Below are 14,806 nucleotides of genomic sequence, written 5' to 3'. Positions count from 1 at the left end.
ACCACCTACATATTAGATAGACAGACAATGCAAAGAAAAGCTGGCTGTTTGGTGATTCTTGAGAGAACAGTCGCCACTATGCTTTCTCTTTCTGCTTGCTTGCTTTGACCGGCAAAATTAAATCGCTCGCGATCACTCACAGTTTACTAGAGAGGTTGGAAGATGATCACATCAACTCGACTTACAGTGAGTGGAGCAAGGGACCCAGCAGAGTAAACTGAGAGGGACTAGAACTAGACTAACTGCTTAACAAGAGCTTGTATGACGCGCGCACTAAGTATTAAACTTCTTCGTACCTGGGAAAGCTACGTGTGTTGCTTCTCTCGGCACCACGGACACGTTTTAAAGCGTTGAATGTAGTTGTTCCAATCGCTTCTGTTGGCAGGCATCTCACAGTACTTGCAAGACTGTGAGTGTTGCAGCACGGGGTAGCCTGTTACACAGCACGGCTTGCTTTCAAGCTGCAAAGAAACGAGAGTGTTAAACGCCTCCAAAGATGTTGACTACCAGCTTACTTTGCAATAGAAACAGGTGAGGCTTGCTTCGTATATTTCGCCGCTACATCTATCGCAGGATCTCGTTGGAAGAACGGGTTCTACCTGCGACAAAAGAGAGTTGTGTTTGATAGATATGCTGTGGCAAAAGGACGCACCTGTTGGTCCATGCTTAGTTGGATCAACCAGTCTCGAACTTGTTCCCGTTGATTCTCTAAAGATGATCCAGGAAGAAAAGGACAATATCAGTTCCTTCTAGAAGAGAATGCGAGACTGCATTTACCTTCCAAGTAGTGCTTTTGAGGAACAGGGAATGATCGAGGGATATCACTCGTATCCAAGCCAGACGTGTCAAATGCACATTCCCCGGTCTGAAGCTCGATAGATTCCGCTATGTCAAGGTAGTGATTGAGATAAACGAATGCCATGTTTTGCCAACCAACCTGAAAGGAATCACGCAACGTCAACACAAGATGAAATCATAGAAACACCTTTTTGCAAGCGATTCCAGCTTGGTAAAACGCTTCATCAGCTGATATGACATCAATGTAACGCAGCAGCGAAACACTAAGCTTGGCCGTAATCTCAGGAAGGTCCTGTTCATTAGATTAGTAGTTTCCAAACGGATAGTAAATTGAGAAAACCTGTGTTTCAGCTGTTTGTCGTAACGCAAGATAGTTTGTTATGTACAATAGCTTCTCGATCTCCATTAGTACTGAAAAAACAAAGCGCAGGTCAGAATTAAGAAAGGCTCTCAACTTCCACTTACTCGGACAAACAGTGGCAGTCATAGTTTGTGAAATATTAGAAAACAGTTGGAAGAGAATGTCGCGCATTTTCTGCAAAGTGTTCATTGTGAGAATATAAAGCAAACAAAACTAAGTAAATCTACCTCAACGAGGCCCTCGTTTGACCCCAATACTTGGTAGGCAAGCGAGCAGCAAAATTCGTACGCGTCAATGGTCATTGGGACACCATACTGTGCTAAAACTGAAACAGCCTCGGACAGCTGCACAGGTCCGAGTTAATGGTGGCATCTCATAGAACAATCAATATAGTTCGGGTGTTGACCTTCATATCTTGCAGACACTGTTTTGCATGCCTGAACGAGGATTCTCTTTCCGAATCGGGTCCAAGAAGGCTCGAAAGCTCATGAACCTTCAGTGGCGTATCAGCAGAGATGCTTTTCTAGGAGTAAGAATGCTTTTTTTTTTAACCTTTTGCCAGTTTGACTGTTGGATGTAAAGTTCAACCGCTTCTGAGACATTTCCTATCTCTGCTAGTTGTTCTGCTTCTCCTTTTTTCATCAAATGCTCTTTATACTGCTCATCCACAAACTGATTCTCGCACATTTCAGTAAAAAACATGATCCCAACTATGATTACCTGCTGAAGACGTGGGTCAGACTCAGCGACTTTTCTTGCCTGGTCCCAGAGGCCAAAAGTTATACACATGTCCACTGCCTGAAACAGATAAAAACATGCGACGGTGTAGTAAAAAGTCAAAGTGCAGTTTAAAGGAACCTCTCTATGAAAGTCGATGTCCTCGTAGAGCTTCACTGCTTCTTCGTATTTTCCCATACTAGTCATCTTGTGAGCAATAGTACCTACAACTTCTGGCAAGCGCGTCTGCACAGATGCTTGGGCCAATGTCACGGCCTTCTCCCATATCTGAGCTCACACTGTCAGCAAGTCACAAAAGAAAACAAAACAGCAGAACCTTTTGGAGCTCCGGAAAGTCTGTCACGTGCCTTCTATCGACTTGAAGGTAAAAATCTATAGCTTCCGAGTAGTTTCGATTGTTTTCCATCGTTTTCGCCCGCATAAGGATAGCTTCCAGACTTTCTGAATGGTTATGCAGATATGCCGCCATTTCATGATGGATGTCCGAGACGGCTATAGGAAGATGTGCCTGAGCAACCCGAATGGCATCTTCCCATCGCATTTTATCTTTGTACATGTTTATAGCACGTTCAGGCTTCTTGGCCTGCAAAATAACAACCTGATATTTGAAAGTCTGATAAAAATCAGGTTGCCACCTTCAAGAAGAGTGTTTCCGCCTTTGATGTCTCGTCTTTACTCAGAAGGTGTTCCGCTTGCGCTACCTGTAACTAACGGCTTAGCTCAGTTCATTACACCAAGAAATTCTTACTCGGACATCGGATATTGCTGCCGGCACACAGAGATCTGCAACACGAAGGGCTGCCTGCCAATCTTGCTGATGCAAATACATGTCGATAGCTTCTCTTGGTCTTCCAGCTTTAATAAATTGGTCTTCAGCCTCTCCGAAGCGTCCTTCGTCTTCAAGGGACATAGCAAATCTTAGGTGCACCTATACATGTAAAAAACTCTCTGTCATCCTTTTCATGCACATGCTTCATGTACCTCTGGAAGTTTGCTCTTGATGGAAGAACGACATAGATCAAAAGCGTGATCAAATGCACACGAGTCTAGAGCATAGTCGAGAGCCTGTTCAACAAGTCCCAGCTTTGAAAGTAAATTTGCCCCAGCTTCTCCACCAAGTGACACTGCCCACGCATAAGCAACCTGGTGGTGAAAGTGATCAGCTCCATGTATAAAAACAAGTTTCAGATACCTGTTTGGCTCCTTGCATTCCACCAAACTGCTTTGCAACACGCATTGCGTCCTCCCACATTCCGTGCTGACTAAACATCTGTATAACAAACATCTCAACTTTGAAAACTACCGAAGAAGTGCGAAGCTTAATATTACCTTTACACAGGTCTTCCAATCTTGAGCTTCCAGGTAATGCCTCTCAGCTTCTAAGTACGAACCTGCATCAGAGCTCCACGGTGTTGTAAGTAATAAAGAAGGAAGAAGAAATAAAGACGAAATCTTGCATTACCTTCCTTTTCAAGCTGTTCCGCAAGATAAAGATGAGTTTCATTGAGGGAATCCTACAGAAGACAACGGCGCAGAAACAACGGTATAAGCACAGAAATTAAAAGTTACACAAGCAACGCACCTTACGGTAGGTCGATACCAACAACAGCATATCATCGAAGAGCCGTGCTTTCTTGTAGATGTTGATTGCCATGTCATATTCAGAAGCGTGTACGTAGAGATTTTCGGCTTCTTTAAGCTCGCCCGCAGCCTCCAAGCGGCCAGCCCATTCGAGATATAATGCGGATGCTTCTGTACTTGATAAGTACTTGGAGGAAACCTTCACAAATAACACACACTTATTTTCAATATTTAAACCTTTTCAACCTTGTTCGCTTCTTGCAGCCTGCCGCATCGTAAATACATTTCAATTGCTCTTTGCGAGAGTTTCGCTTGTATAAAGAATTTCTCTGCTTCGGCAAACTGCTTCGTCGACTCAAAATGTTCTGCAAGTCTCTGGTAGAAAGGGAAAGAGACCTGCAAAGACAATCGGATCTTCAAGAACTAAAAATTCTTACTTTAGGATCTTGTGTCTCCACAATATATACGGCTCGTTGCCACTGTGAAGCAGAAAGTGCAGATTCGATGGCTTTCCTGCCACAACCCGCTTCAATAAAGTGACTGATTGCTGCATCAACCTGTTAAAGTACAACGCTGTCACATGTGCACGAAAAAAGTAAAACAACGACTTTCCTGCCGTTTTGAAACCAACCAGTCCCCCCATTCTTCTTCTAGGCGAGCTGCTTCACTCGGAAAATGTCGTCGCGCAAGATCAATTGCACAGCTATATGAATGGCCTTTGACGTAGGCATCTTTGGCTCTAGAAAATTGATGCAGCAGCTCCAAAAACTTGCCTGCCTATTCAAATACGATATTGTACATTCCGGAAGCAGCATATTAGAGTAGGATACCTCTTCAAACATGTTAGCTCGAACGAGCGCTTCTGCAATGCGTTCCAGTGTGTCACTCTGTCGAAAAAGTTTAGAAACTTTGGAAAGGCACGGGTACGAAAGACCTGGAACTGGTACGTAGAGTGACGTTGAACACACTCTGCAGCACAGCCAGGAAGACCTCCATCCAAGAACAAGTCAATCGCGCCTAAGACATCACCTTCCGTTTCTTTCACCTTCCCTGCTTCCTCGTCCTGTTTAAAAGTGTTACTGTGCATCCTCAAATAAATCACGGACCTGGTTCGTCTGCAAGAGCCATTTAAAGTAACGATCCTGAAGCTCTTCACAACCTGCGTAGGTCTGACTTTTAGCAACAGCTATTGCTTCTTTCCATCTAAATGACAAGATCAGCTACGCACATAATGAGAGAGAGAGAAAAAAAATGATACCTGTGACACTCTGTATACATTTGTATGGACTCTGCAATGGACCCATGGTCCAGCAGAATACCTTCAGCTATCTGATGGAGAAGCACAACCAATTTAGTTCTCTGCACAAACGGAGAGATACACACCTTCCACTGATGCTGAAGAACTGCAAGCTTTGCCTTCACGAGATAATTGTCAGCTCCTGCAGCTTGATCGGGAGGGCTAGCCTCAATCAGCTTATTGACCTGCACGCAAGTTTACGGACAGCAACAAGAACTAGGAAGTGCTACCTTGTGAAGATAGCGAGCCTTGGATACATCACCTAGAGCTGCATAGCACCTTTCAGCAAATGCTAACTCCATGTTTTCAAACGACTTTTCCGCCAGCTGATACAACAGAATACAGTCTCATAGAAATTAGAAAAGCAGAAAAGAAAAACAACACCTGTTTCCACATGGCTTCAATCTCAGCAGTAAATTCCAGCGACTCGAGAATTGAGACCGCACGGCCATAGTCCAGACATTCTAAAGCCACGCCAAATTCGATAAGAGCCTCGTCCAAGACATACGTTACCTGGATACATGTGTTGTTATCAAGTCAGAGTTGCGTGAAAAAATTGCAAACATGGTGATACCGTGTTTATGCCTTCACTCACAATCACTTCAGTTCGCTCTTGCCCTCTCTCGATTCCCGTAACTTCCCCCTGCGTGGAGCAGTCACAGCTAGATAACAGTATGTAGGGAAATGAACATACCTTGATTTGAAAAATGGTAGCTTGCTCCGGGTTTTTTATAGTGTACCACACGTAAAGATTGTTTTGGTTCTGCAGTGGGTTGTTCAACAGAAATAGAAAGAAAAGAAAAGAACTAATATCATACCTGAGCGACTATTACATCACTGCCAGGAACCCATTGTACAAATGTACACAGGTTTAGCAACATAGTGCGCTCCTGAAAGTGTCAAAAGTTGGTAAAGTTCATCTTTAAAAGTCAAAGTTCACCTCCGAGCTTATATTAAACAGATGAAGTTGGCGTTTCGCATCACGGAACAGCAGGTACGTAGACTGTGGATTCAAAGCGAGCCACTCAATTTTACAGGTGTGGTTTGCTGTCCCAACTGTTAACCCACTGAAAACTTAAATTTCAGCAGCGCTGTATAGTCAAATTCTGCTAACCTCAAAAGATCTAGCACTCGAATAGTTTGAATGTCTATAAGGTACGCAATCCTTTTTATTTCGTCTTTTCCCGTGATCGTAGAGCCCGTGATGGATAAGCTGATTAACGATGGGTCGAAATGCTCAGTTCGACAGGTCCCTAACACTTCGTTAAAACCATATTCGATAACAACCACCTCTCCCGCATCATACATAATACATGCAAATGGATGCTCGAGCAAAAACTTTTCATTTCCACTAGTGTGCCATGATATCTGTAAGAGTTCGACTTTACGGTGGACATTCAGTGAAAAGTAACACTTACCTCAGATATCTTTCCAGTTTCAAAATTTCCTAAGATAATAGTCCCCGAGGTATGTGCCACGAGATACTGCAAAAACTATAAGAGATGAGACGATTGCATTGCAACGCAAACCTGCTCGTTGTAGATGTTAATTTTTGTAATTTCGAGTCCAAATTGCGAGCCAATAACCGTCTTGATTCCGACAGACAATCTCGTTATGAGAACCTGTAACAATCGTAGGCAATGCCAAGTTAACTACAAAGAATGTAGATGCGCCGTTACCTGACTCTTCGTAATATATCTGAGTTCAAATTTTCCAAGATACCGTTGCCTGCGCATGCATAAATCAAAAACATCTAGCTTCCCACACAATGTCCCGACAGCAAGCTGACTGCAAAAACTTCCGGAGGATATAAACGCTATCCAGTAGAAAACTAGAACAGACCTGCCGTCTGGATTCCACGTTAAGGCTGATACAGTATACAGGTTCTCCACAACGTTGTCCAGAATAAGATTCCATCGGCCGGATTGATCCCAGCTACACATTCGTCTCGTCAAACCATGGACAAAACCCGGATCAATTTGAAGCACCTGAAGATTTTGAAGCCGCCAAAGTGTCCCAAGGCAAGCGTATCTCCACTGGGATGGAATGATCCCGAGCAAAACTCATGAGAAACCTGAGCAGAAAGTGGTTCACTGAATTTTTCTTCGAAAATGCCAAACCTTTCCGCTATATTCGAAATTCTGGCTGACAACTCCATTTGAGTCATACAAAGTAACCTACAAAGAAGGTAAGGACACTACCAGTAAAAAAAGAATGTTGAGGGAACTTCACCTTACAATCCGGCCCAGCAACTGCTATGGCTTTTCCCCAAGCTATCACCAGTGGCACTGTACCTGCGACACACAAAGGCTGGAGATAATATAACACAGGCCGAACAACAAAACACTTACTTCATCGTTATGTTTTAGTTGTCTAGCAGGCAGAAGAAATACCATGGCTTATCATTTTCATGGATGACACGCCGGGAGTTGAGTTATCAAGCATGAACCTTCGAGCCATGAAAAGTAAGACGGGATCGAACAATAACAATGCTTACTTGTATATGGAGCCGTCTAAGTGACCAGCAAGGCATGAGAAACCATCTGTGCTAGAGGCCAGACTGACCACCGCACTACCGCTTCCGTGAGCATACACTGTATTGCTCCTGTTTGTTCTCAATTGTCCAATCTGGAAACTTAAAGTTTGTAACAATGCAAGATCGAGAAGGAAAGAACTGTGTTGCATACCTTCACCTTTCCCTCAGTGAGACCATAGAAAATCTCCTGTTGGCGAGACAAAGGCCAGATTATGCTTACAACGGACGAGGCCTCTTGAAACTTGTTACAAATGGATTTTTTCTCACCCCAGTCCAGTCTGCAAGCAAAGTTCCAAGGTAATAATCCAAGAATGACTGGGGACAAAAGGTACCCGAGCTTGTAAATAAAAACGATTTCGTCACTTTGGCCGATCGCTAGCTTTGTGCTGTCGCTAGAGAACACCATCGATGTCACTGCATAATGCTTCGAGCCCTGGAGATAGACGAGAAAAAATAAACGAACGAGTCCATGAGAAATTTTCGCTAGAAAGAGCCGTTCTAACCTTTGGATCACCAGGTTTTGTAGCAAACCGATCCTTGAGCTCACCATTCTCATCGAAAAGATTCACAATCCGGCTCAATGTCGCGACGGCGAGCCTCCGACTAGAAAACCAAGCATCGAAATAAATCCGTGTCGCGCAAACATCACGAATCCACGCACCTGTTAGGGCTCCACGCTAGAGCAGTGACCTTGTCGATCTGAGTGCCTCCCGGCATGAGCGATCGTCCATGGCGGAGCTGCATTCTCTCGATCGCCTAGCCCTAGTTCTTTACTGGAGGGCGGAATATTTCTCTTTTAAGAGAATATACCTCTTTTGAAATTGCCAATTCAGCCCTAGAGAAAATGTGGCGTAGGGTTCCGAGAGGTGCGTGTGGCTGCCGCCATCGCCATCGCTACTCCTTGCAATCCAGAGCGCGATTTCCAGGTATGGATCCAGGAATTTCCTGGCGATCCGAGATCCCGGCGGATAGATGATCGCGGAAACGTGTTTTCGGGCAAATGCGGCTGCAGCGATGGAGTTTTAGGCTATGGCATATGGTGTGACATGGGGCTGGAAGATCTAGACTATGCGTTTCTATGGCGTTCTAGTTGTTTATCATGGGAGATACAGCTGGTTTTGACACCAGTGACAACCGCAAAGGATTTGGACTCGCTCTAGCTTCCAGTGTCTTCATCGGCTCTAGTTTTATCATCAAGAAGAAAGGATTGAAACGCGCAGCTGCGGACGGAGTAAGAGCAGGTCATAAGACTTTACATTTTTTTTTTTCGTTTCTCCGAGTGTTTCAATCTATCTCTTTGTTCTTCCCAGGTTCTGGAGGGTATTCGTATCTCTATGAGCCTTTGTGGTGGGTCGGGATGATGACGAGTAAGAGCTCGTGAAAGATTGATTGATTGAAAAGATAAATAATCTTTGTTATGGCAGTGATTGTGGGAGAAATCGCAAACTTTGCTGCTTATGCATTTGCTCCAGCGATACTTGTGACTCCTCTCGGTGCTCTCAGCATCATCGTGAGGTAAACATCATTTTCACAGGCAGCAAACGATAGCTTATGTTTTTTTTGCTTGAGTAGTGCTACCTTAGCGCATTTTGTGCTCAAGGAGAAGCTCCATGTACTCGGGATGCTGGGCTGCCTTCTTTGTATTGTCGGATCGATCACTATCGTGCTCCACGCACCAGGGGAGCGAGTAATGACTTCAGTGACAGAGATTTGGGATGCTGCTACTCAACCTGGTATACTTTGGACCCGAATGCATTAAAATGTGTAAGTTTGTATACACATAGGTGTGTAAGCAGATTAAGTTTCCACTGATAAACTTGGCTTTCTTTTTCTCTTGTATCCAGGATTTATGCTCTATGCACTGTGCGTGTTGTCTTTGGTCATGATGCTGAAGATCCATTTTGTTCCCCAGTATGGAAACACTCACGTAATGGTTTACATTGGCATTTGCTCCCTGGTGGGCTCTCTTTCGGTGAGAAAACTCGAGCTTATTTCTTGTCGTTTTTCTTTCTGAAAGTTTGGACTGGATGCGCAGGTCATGAGCGTGAAAGCTCTTGGAATTGCCTTGAAGCTAACGTTTCAAGGCCAGAACCAGCTGATATATGTCCAGTCGTGGATATTTGCAATCTTTGTGGCTGTTTGCGTTGTCACGCAAATGAATTACTTGAACAAGGTACAAACAAATGCTTTGATGTCGATCCAACAAGTTAACGCTTTTGCTCTTGTTTTTGTTGTTGATCCGGCAGGCACTCGACACTTTCAACACTGCCATCGTTTCTCCAGTCTACTACGTCATGTTCACAGCGCTGACAATCCTCGCGAGCGTGATAATGTTCAAGGTAACACGCTCAGTTCTCTCCTTTGGACCTGATGAATGATTCGTGTCAATTATAGCTACTCACACAGGACTGGGATGGACAAACACCATCCACGATCGTGACCGAGCTTTGCGGATTCATCACCATCCTTTCGGGGACGTTTTTGCTGCATGTCACCAAGGACCTTGGTGACAACGCGTTGGATTCGGGAATGAGTAAGCTAGCTTTTGCAAAGTTTCTTCCTAGGAAAGCTTTGATCTGATTGTTTTCTCTTTCTTGCGACACAGGCATTTATACTGGAATGACTCCATCAACGTCGACTAGATTATCAGTAGAGATTGGGGGCTTTAGACATTTTGAGACCAACGAGCTCGAGATGGAAGGGATTGACATGGAGAACATCCCGCTGAGAAGAGAACCAGCAGCTCGGCTGGTTTTTTGATCGATTGAGGTTTTAGATGGTTTTTTCTCTTTGTTATTACCTTTGGATCTTTTTCGTTCTTCCTTTTGACATGTATATAGAGAAAGAGGAGATAAGAAATGGCTACGTGGCGTCAACGCACTGGCCAATGTGATGCTGTTTCGCGCCATGTCTTTCGAATCGCCGTCGTATATTCTGGGGACAGGTGGCGGAATGTCCGTGACGGATGAGCATATTCGCAAGACATTCTGTCTAGTGGGGTTCTTGAGGTTCTCGTTTAGATCATCCGCCTTGCCTGCCAGTGCGCGAGAGGGAGAGGGAAATTTGGGGCCGGGAGTGCGAATTCACGGGCGCGATGGCGGCAACAGTGGCGGCATTCACCGCCGCTCCATCATCTTGCTGCGCGGCAGCAGCGTCGGCGGCAGCATCGGCTTCGTCGTCGCCGGCTTCGGCGATCCGGCCGCTTCCACTGAGGAGAGCGTTCCATGGCGCTCCCGTGAAGCTGCACAGCGCGACAATGCCAGGTTAGTGAGAATCCATCCATTGCTCGCGAAATATTTTTGTGGATTTCCAGCTACCTAGAGTATGTCCTTAGCGGAATTTTTAGTGCTTGGCATCGATCACTGTGTGATTGAGAATTTTGGCCGCCTCGCAGGATCTTTGAGGTTTGCTCCTCTGAAGGCAACGACCTCGTCCGAGGAAACTGGCACGACAACATCCACGGAAGACGTGAGCAAGCAAGTCGAGGACATCTTTTCAGATTTGAAGACCAAGGTTTGGCATGCAGCATCCGATGAGAGCGTTGTCTCACTTCATCTTTCTTTGCAGTGGGAATCTGTGGAGAACAAGAGCACTGTTCTGGTTTACGGCGGTGGAGCGCTTGTGACGCTGTGGTTCTCGGCAACGATAGTTGGAGCTATAAACTCTGTTCCATTGGTTAGTGTCACTTGAGAAAAAATCACAATTGCGGTGGCTTACGAAACATTTTCTGCTGATCGATCGATCAGCTTCCAAAGGTGATGGAGCTCGTCGGACTGGGATACACTGGCTGGTTCGTCTATCGGTACCTTCTCTTCAAGGTACGATTGTTTTTTAGCTCAGAACTCCTCCAGAAGCTGAAAGAATTCGTGCTCGTGGCAGTCGAGTAGAAAGGAGCTCTTGGAAGACGTGGAGGAGCTCAAGAAGAAGATCACGGGCGCAACCGAGTAAGACGAGCGATGCGATCACTCAGTAGCAAAGTTTGATCCTCTTACAAAGTGGCCTTTTGCCTGGAAGGAAACAGGTCGGTTTGATCGCTCGCCTCGAGATCAAACTCACCCGGTTCCGATTTTGGGAAGAAAGAAAAGAAAAAATTCAAGCGCAAAAACCAAAAGAAGATCCTCCAGGAAAGTTGGAAGTTTTACGAAACAACATGCAAACGTTCATATCTTCTCGATGATCAAGCTTATACATATAGGTATACCAAGCAAAAGATCGAGCACACCAAGCGAGAGATCAATTCTCGAGAGATCGATCGGCTTCGACCTTGGCTTCTCGATCAGCTTCTACCTCGGCTTCTCGCGAAGAAGAGAATATCCCCCAGCTATGGTGGCTCTTCTTCTCGCCATCGTCCCCTTCGTCCTCGTCCTCGTCCTCGTCTTTACACCCCTCTTTCTTCTTGAGCGTAGTCTTCCCTCCTTCCTTGGAGATGGGCAAATGCATTGGCCCGAATGGAGTCTCCACCTCCAATTTCCCCACCAAGCTATAGCCAGCGCCGCGGCCACGGATGATCCCCCACAGCGCGGATCCAAAATCCTTGGGACGAAACGAGATGGGCACCTCCAAGAACCCTACTCCATCGCCGGCAATGTCCGCGGACTGCCCGAGCTTGGCGCGGCTGATCGGCGTGTCCGCCAGCGTGAGCTCGAATTCCAGCTCGCGCACGCCCAGATCGAATTTGTTCTTGTTCTCCACCTTGATCTTCATCGTCGCCGCGGTCTCCTCGAGCGAGAGGCGATCCCACTCCACGCTATCCACATCCACGTCGGGCTTGTAAGGGATGGGGATCTCGCCCGTCTTCTCCAGCGGGATCGTGATCCGCCCAAACACCGGCACGTCGATCAAGAGCGCGACCTTGGCGCGGTAGGGGATCACCGCGCCGGGCTTGATATCATCGTAGGTGTCCTCGATGTCCTTGTAGATCAGGGTGAGAGGGATCTTCACCGTCTCGGATCCGTGCGCGTGGATCGTGCCGGCGTCGGGGATCGTCCCGGAGACGAGCTTGCGGCCATCGCTCTCGATCAGGTACTCGATGTCGACCAGAGGAATGGGGACTGGATTGGGGTTCTTGATGAGCACGTCCACGACCACATCGGCCTTCTCGAGATTGATGCTGGGGAGATGGAATCCACTCAGGCTGGCCGTGGGCTTGCCGAAACCTATCGTCTCCTCGATCTTCTCCCCAATGTCGTGGATGAAATCCTTTACCTTGGCCATGAATCCCTCGGACTCCTGCTCTTCCTGGTGATCTTTGCTCTTGGCGCCGCGCTCCGCGACCTCGATGCTGCTGGGATCGGACGAATCGGCCATGGATTTGGAGTAAGATTGGATCGAATGCACGATGGAAGAAAGCGAGCTTCTTCTTTTAGAGTGTAGTGTCGGTGGACCTTAGACGCGTTGCGCAGGGGGCAGGATTCGATCCCAAGTAGTCTCATTTTTCTACTTCTACCGCATTTCTTTTTAACGTCCTCTTTTTTACCCTTTGTCCAAATTATAGGGCTAAGATTCGAACACACGATTGTCATGTCCTCTGTCGTCTTCTAGCAGTCGCTTTTGATTTTCTCTTCTGGCGAGAGATCGAGCAATCGATCGCTGATGTCCGCCTATGGCCGATCAAGGCGCTTGCTTCTTGTAGCGGTGGCAGCAGCGGCGCTGCTCCGATTCTTCTCCCCAGCGCGATTGCTCGTTCTCGGCCAATCTTCTTGCCCTCTGGATTTCTCGGTGACTGCCGACGAGTTTGCTTTCGCGAGGAATGACAGGGATCCGGGACGCCAGTGTCTGGCCGTGAGGGAGGAGCTCAATCTTGTCATCGCGGCGCAGCTCAACAGGACGCAGAGATTCTTGTTCCCAGCAGCCACCGCATCGACATGCATCCAAGATTTCCAGGCGTCGCTCCAGCGCCAGGGCGTGGCTCCAGATATCACGGTACGGTGTAGCATCGATTCTCAGACTCTAGAATCAGGATCCACGCGCTGCCCGAATTTCACCAGCGTCGGGGATTTCACGAGCGCCACGAGCTCGGCCTCCATAGCGAATATCCAGACGAACTGCCGAGGAAATATTGGAGATGGGCCGTCTTGCAGCGCTTGCACTGCCGCTGTGGTGAGCTCGGTGAGCTTTCGATCCAATGGCAGCACTTGCCTGGATTACGCTCACATCTACGCTGCCTCCATCGTGAATCTTAATGGCCCGACGGATCCAGGCACAGTGGCATGCATGTTCTTCAACCAGGGAAGCCGAGGTGGGGAGAAAAGAGAGGTCTGGAAGATCGCTTTGATCGTGGTGGCTGGATTTTTAGCGTTAAGTGGCACAGGAGTGCTGGCTTGGCTATGGTGGAGGAAACGCTGCAAGGAAAAATCTCGAAGGAAGCTGCTGGAGGATCGAGACTCCGCTCTCGAGAGATCGATGCATTCCAACGCGAGCTTGATTCGCTTCGACATGCACGAGATGAAGGCGGCGACCAGGAACTTCCACCGGACGACGCTCATCGGGCAAGGTGGCTATGGAAACGTTTACAAGGGAGTTCTCCAGGATGGAACGGTGGTGGCACTCAAGAGATTCAAGAACTGCTCTCCCGCGGGTGACGAGGGATTCGTCCACGAGATGGAGATGATCAGCAGCGTCCGGCACAAGAACTTGGCTCCTCTCCTGGGATGGTGCATTGGAAGCAGCCGCAGCGAGGGACACCAGCGGATCATCGTCTACGAGTTCATGTCCAACGGCAGCCTCGACGATCACCTCTTTGGGAAGTTTAAGAAGAACCTCGACTGGCCGACTCGCCAGAAGATCGCGATTGGAACGGCCAAAGGATTGGCATACTTGCACAACGGTGCGCAGCCAGCGATCATCCACAGGGACATCAAAGGTGGCAACATTCTCCTGGATTCGGAATTCAACGCCAAAGTCGCGGACTTCGGCCTCGCCAAGTTCGCTCCCGAGGGGATGACACACATGACGACTGGAGTTGCCGGAACCCAAGGCTACGTCGCTCCGGAGTACGTTCTCTACAATCAGCTGACCGACAAGAGCGACGTCTACAGCTTTGGGATCGTGTTCTTGGAGCTGCTCAGCGGGAGAAAGGCGCTGGTTCACACTCCAGCCAGCGACAGGCCGGTGCCCATCGCGGACTGGGCGTGGTCAGTGATGAAGGAGACGCGGATCGTGGATATTTTGCAGCAGCCCATGGACAAGCTGGGAGACGAGGAGGTGGTGGAGAGTTTTATACTGGTGGCACTCCTGTGCGCTCATCCCCAGGTAGCTTACAGGCCGAGCATGGCACAGGTTGTGAAGATGCTGGAGAACGATCTCGCGGTGCCGTCCATGCCCGAGAGGCCGATCCCACTCATGGTAAACGCGCAGGAGCTCGCCTCCACGACCGGGACGAGCTACTCGGGCTCGGTTCCATTCTACTTCAGCAGCTCGGCAGAAGTTCCCAGGTGACCTCCACAGCACAGTTTCTTCTACTTAAATTTTTATGCTTTCTTCCAAGGAGTTTGGA

The 14,806-nt window shown here is 47.5% G+C and overlaps 5 protein-coding genes across 5 annotated transcripts; 3 read left to right on the top strand and 2 right to left on the bottom strand.

Moving 5' to 3' along the window:
- Nucleotides 1-27: 27 nt before the first annotated feature.
- On the bottom strand, nucleotides 28-7,357 carry LOC9644699 (intraflagellar transport protein 172). Its single transcript, XM_024689120.1, has 44 exons — nucleotides 7,273-7,357; nucleotides 7,127-7,224; nucleotides 7,008-7,085; nucleotides 6,896-6,952; nucleotides 6,764-6,849; nucleotides 6,618-6,710; nucleotides 6,455-6,563; nucleotides 6,305-6,397; nucleotides 6,194-6,259; nucleotides 5,890-6,143; nucleotides 5,716-5,842; nucleotides 5,594-5,665; nucleotides 5,470-5,538; nucleotides 5,350-5,418; nucleotides 5,160-5,288; nucleotides 5,003-5,101; nucleotides 4,862-4,942; nucleotides 4,737-4,807; nucleotides 4,585-4,681; nucleotides 4,413-4,541; nucleotides 4,309-4,365; nucleotides 4,091-4,255; nucleotides 3,916-4,035; nucleotides 3,725-3,874; nucleotides 3,480-3,677; nucleotides 3,360-3,411; nucleotides 3,227-3,288; nucleotides 3,090-3,167; nucleotides 2,879-3,040; nucleotides 2,646-2,825; nucleotides 2,533-2,598; nucleotides 2,214-2,480; nucleotides 2,018-2,164; nucleotides 1,880-1,957; nucleotides 1,712-1,831; nucleotides 1,566-1,652; nucleotides 1,387-1,503; nucleotides 1,264-1,333; nucleotides 1,139-1,209; nucleotides 986-1,090; nucleotides 778-937; nucleotides 653-708; nucleotides 516-599; nucleotides 28-461 (listed from the first exon to the last, which is right to left on the bottom strand). Exons 2-44 carry the CDS (start codon nucleotides 7,169-7,171, stop codon nucleotides 306-308), a joined length of 4,632 nt encoding a protein of 1,543 aa, XP_024544888.1. The 5' UTR covers nucleotides 7,172-7,224; nucleotides 7,273-7,357; the 3' UTR covers nucleotides 28-305.
- An 819-nt stretch (nucleotides 7,358-8,176) lies between these two features.
- Nucleotides 8,177-10,212, top strand: LOC9644698 (probable magnesium transporter NIPA4). The gene is made up of 9 exons (XM_024688963.1): nucleotides 8,177-8,552; nucleotides 8,622-8,678; nucleotides 8,736-8,826; nucleotides 8,884-9,044; nucleotides 9,156-9,283; nucleotides 9,347-9,484; nucleotides 9,558-9,650; nucleotides 9,706-9,844; nucleotides 9,917-10,212. The coding sequence occupies exons 1-9, from the start codon at nucleotides 8,411-8,413 to the stop codon at nucleotides 10,069-10,071; spliced, it is 1,104 nt and encodes a 367-aa protein (XP_024544731.1). The 5' UTR covers nucleotides 8,177-8,410; the 3' UTR covers nucleotides 10,072-10,212.
- Nucleotides 10,213-10,321: 109 nt separating this feature from the next.
- LOC9644367 (protein CURVATURE THYLAKOID 1A, chloroplastic) lies at nucleotides 10,322-11,479 on the top strand. Its single transcript, XM_002983995.2, has 6 exons — nucleotides 10,322-10,574; nucleotides 10,706-10,824; nucleotides 10,879-10,986; nucleotides 11,058-11,129; nucleotides 11,191-11,255; nucleotides 11,333-11,479. The coding sequence occupies exons 1-6, from the start codon at nucleotides 10,406-10,408 to the stop codon at nucleotides 11,340-11,342; spliced, it is 543 nt and encodes a 180-aa protein (XP_002984041.2). The 5' UTR covers nucleotides 10,322-10,405; the 3' UTR covers nucleotides 11,343-11,479.
- LOC9644697 lies at nucleotides 11,448-12,648 on the bottom strand. The gene has a single exon (XM_002983870.2). It carries the CDS (start codon nucleotides 12,616-12,618, stop codon nucleotides 11,545-11,547), a length of 1,074 nt encoding a protein of 357 aa, XP_002983916.1. The 5' UTR covers nucleotides 12,619-12,648; the 3' UTR covers nucleotides 11,448-11,544.
- Nucleotides 12,649-12,830: 182 nt separating this feature from the next.
- Nucleotides 12,831-14,796, top strand: LOC9644366 (probable LRR receptor-like serine/threonine-protein kinase RKF3). The gene has a single exon (XM_024688962.1). It carries the CDS (start codon nucleotides 12,904-12,906, stop codon nucleotides 14,746-14,748), a length of 1,845 nt encoding a protein of 614 aa, XP_024544730.1. The 5' UTR covers nucleotides 12,831-12,903; the 3' UTR covers nucleotides 14,749-14,796.
- Nucleotides 14,797-14,806: the final 10 nt, after the last annotated feature.

This window comes from Selaginella moellendorffii, unplaced genomic scaffold (assembly GCF_000143415.4).
Source record: "Selaginella moellendorffii unplaced genomic scaffold, v1.0 SELMOscaffold_60, whole genome shotgun sequence".
Taxonomy (NCBI): domain Eukaryota; kingdom Viridiplantae; phylum Streptophyta; class Lycopodiopsida; order Selaginellales; family Selaginellaceae; genus Selaginella; species Selaginella moellendorffii.
The sequence above is the reverse complement of the archived record's forward strand: the minus strand, read 5'-3'. Positions and strand labels throughout refer to the sequence as shown.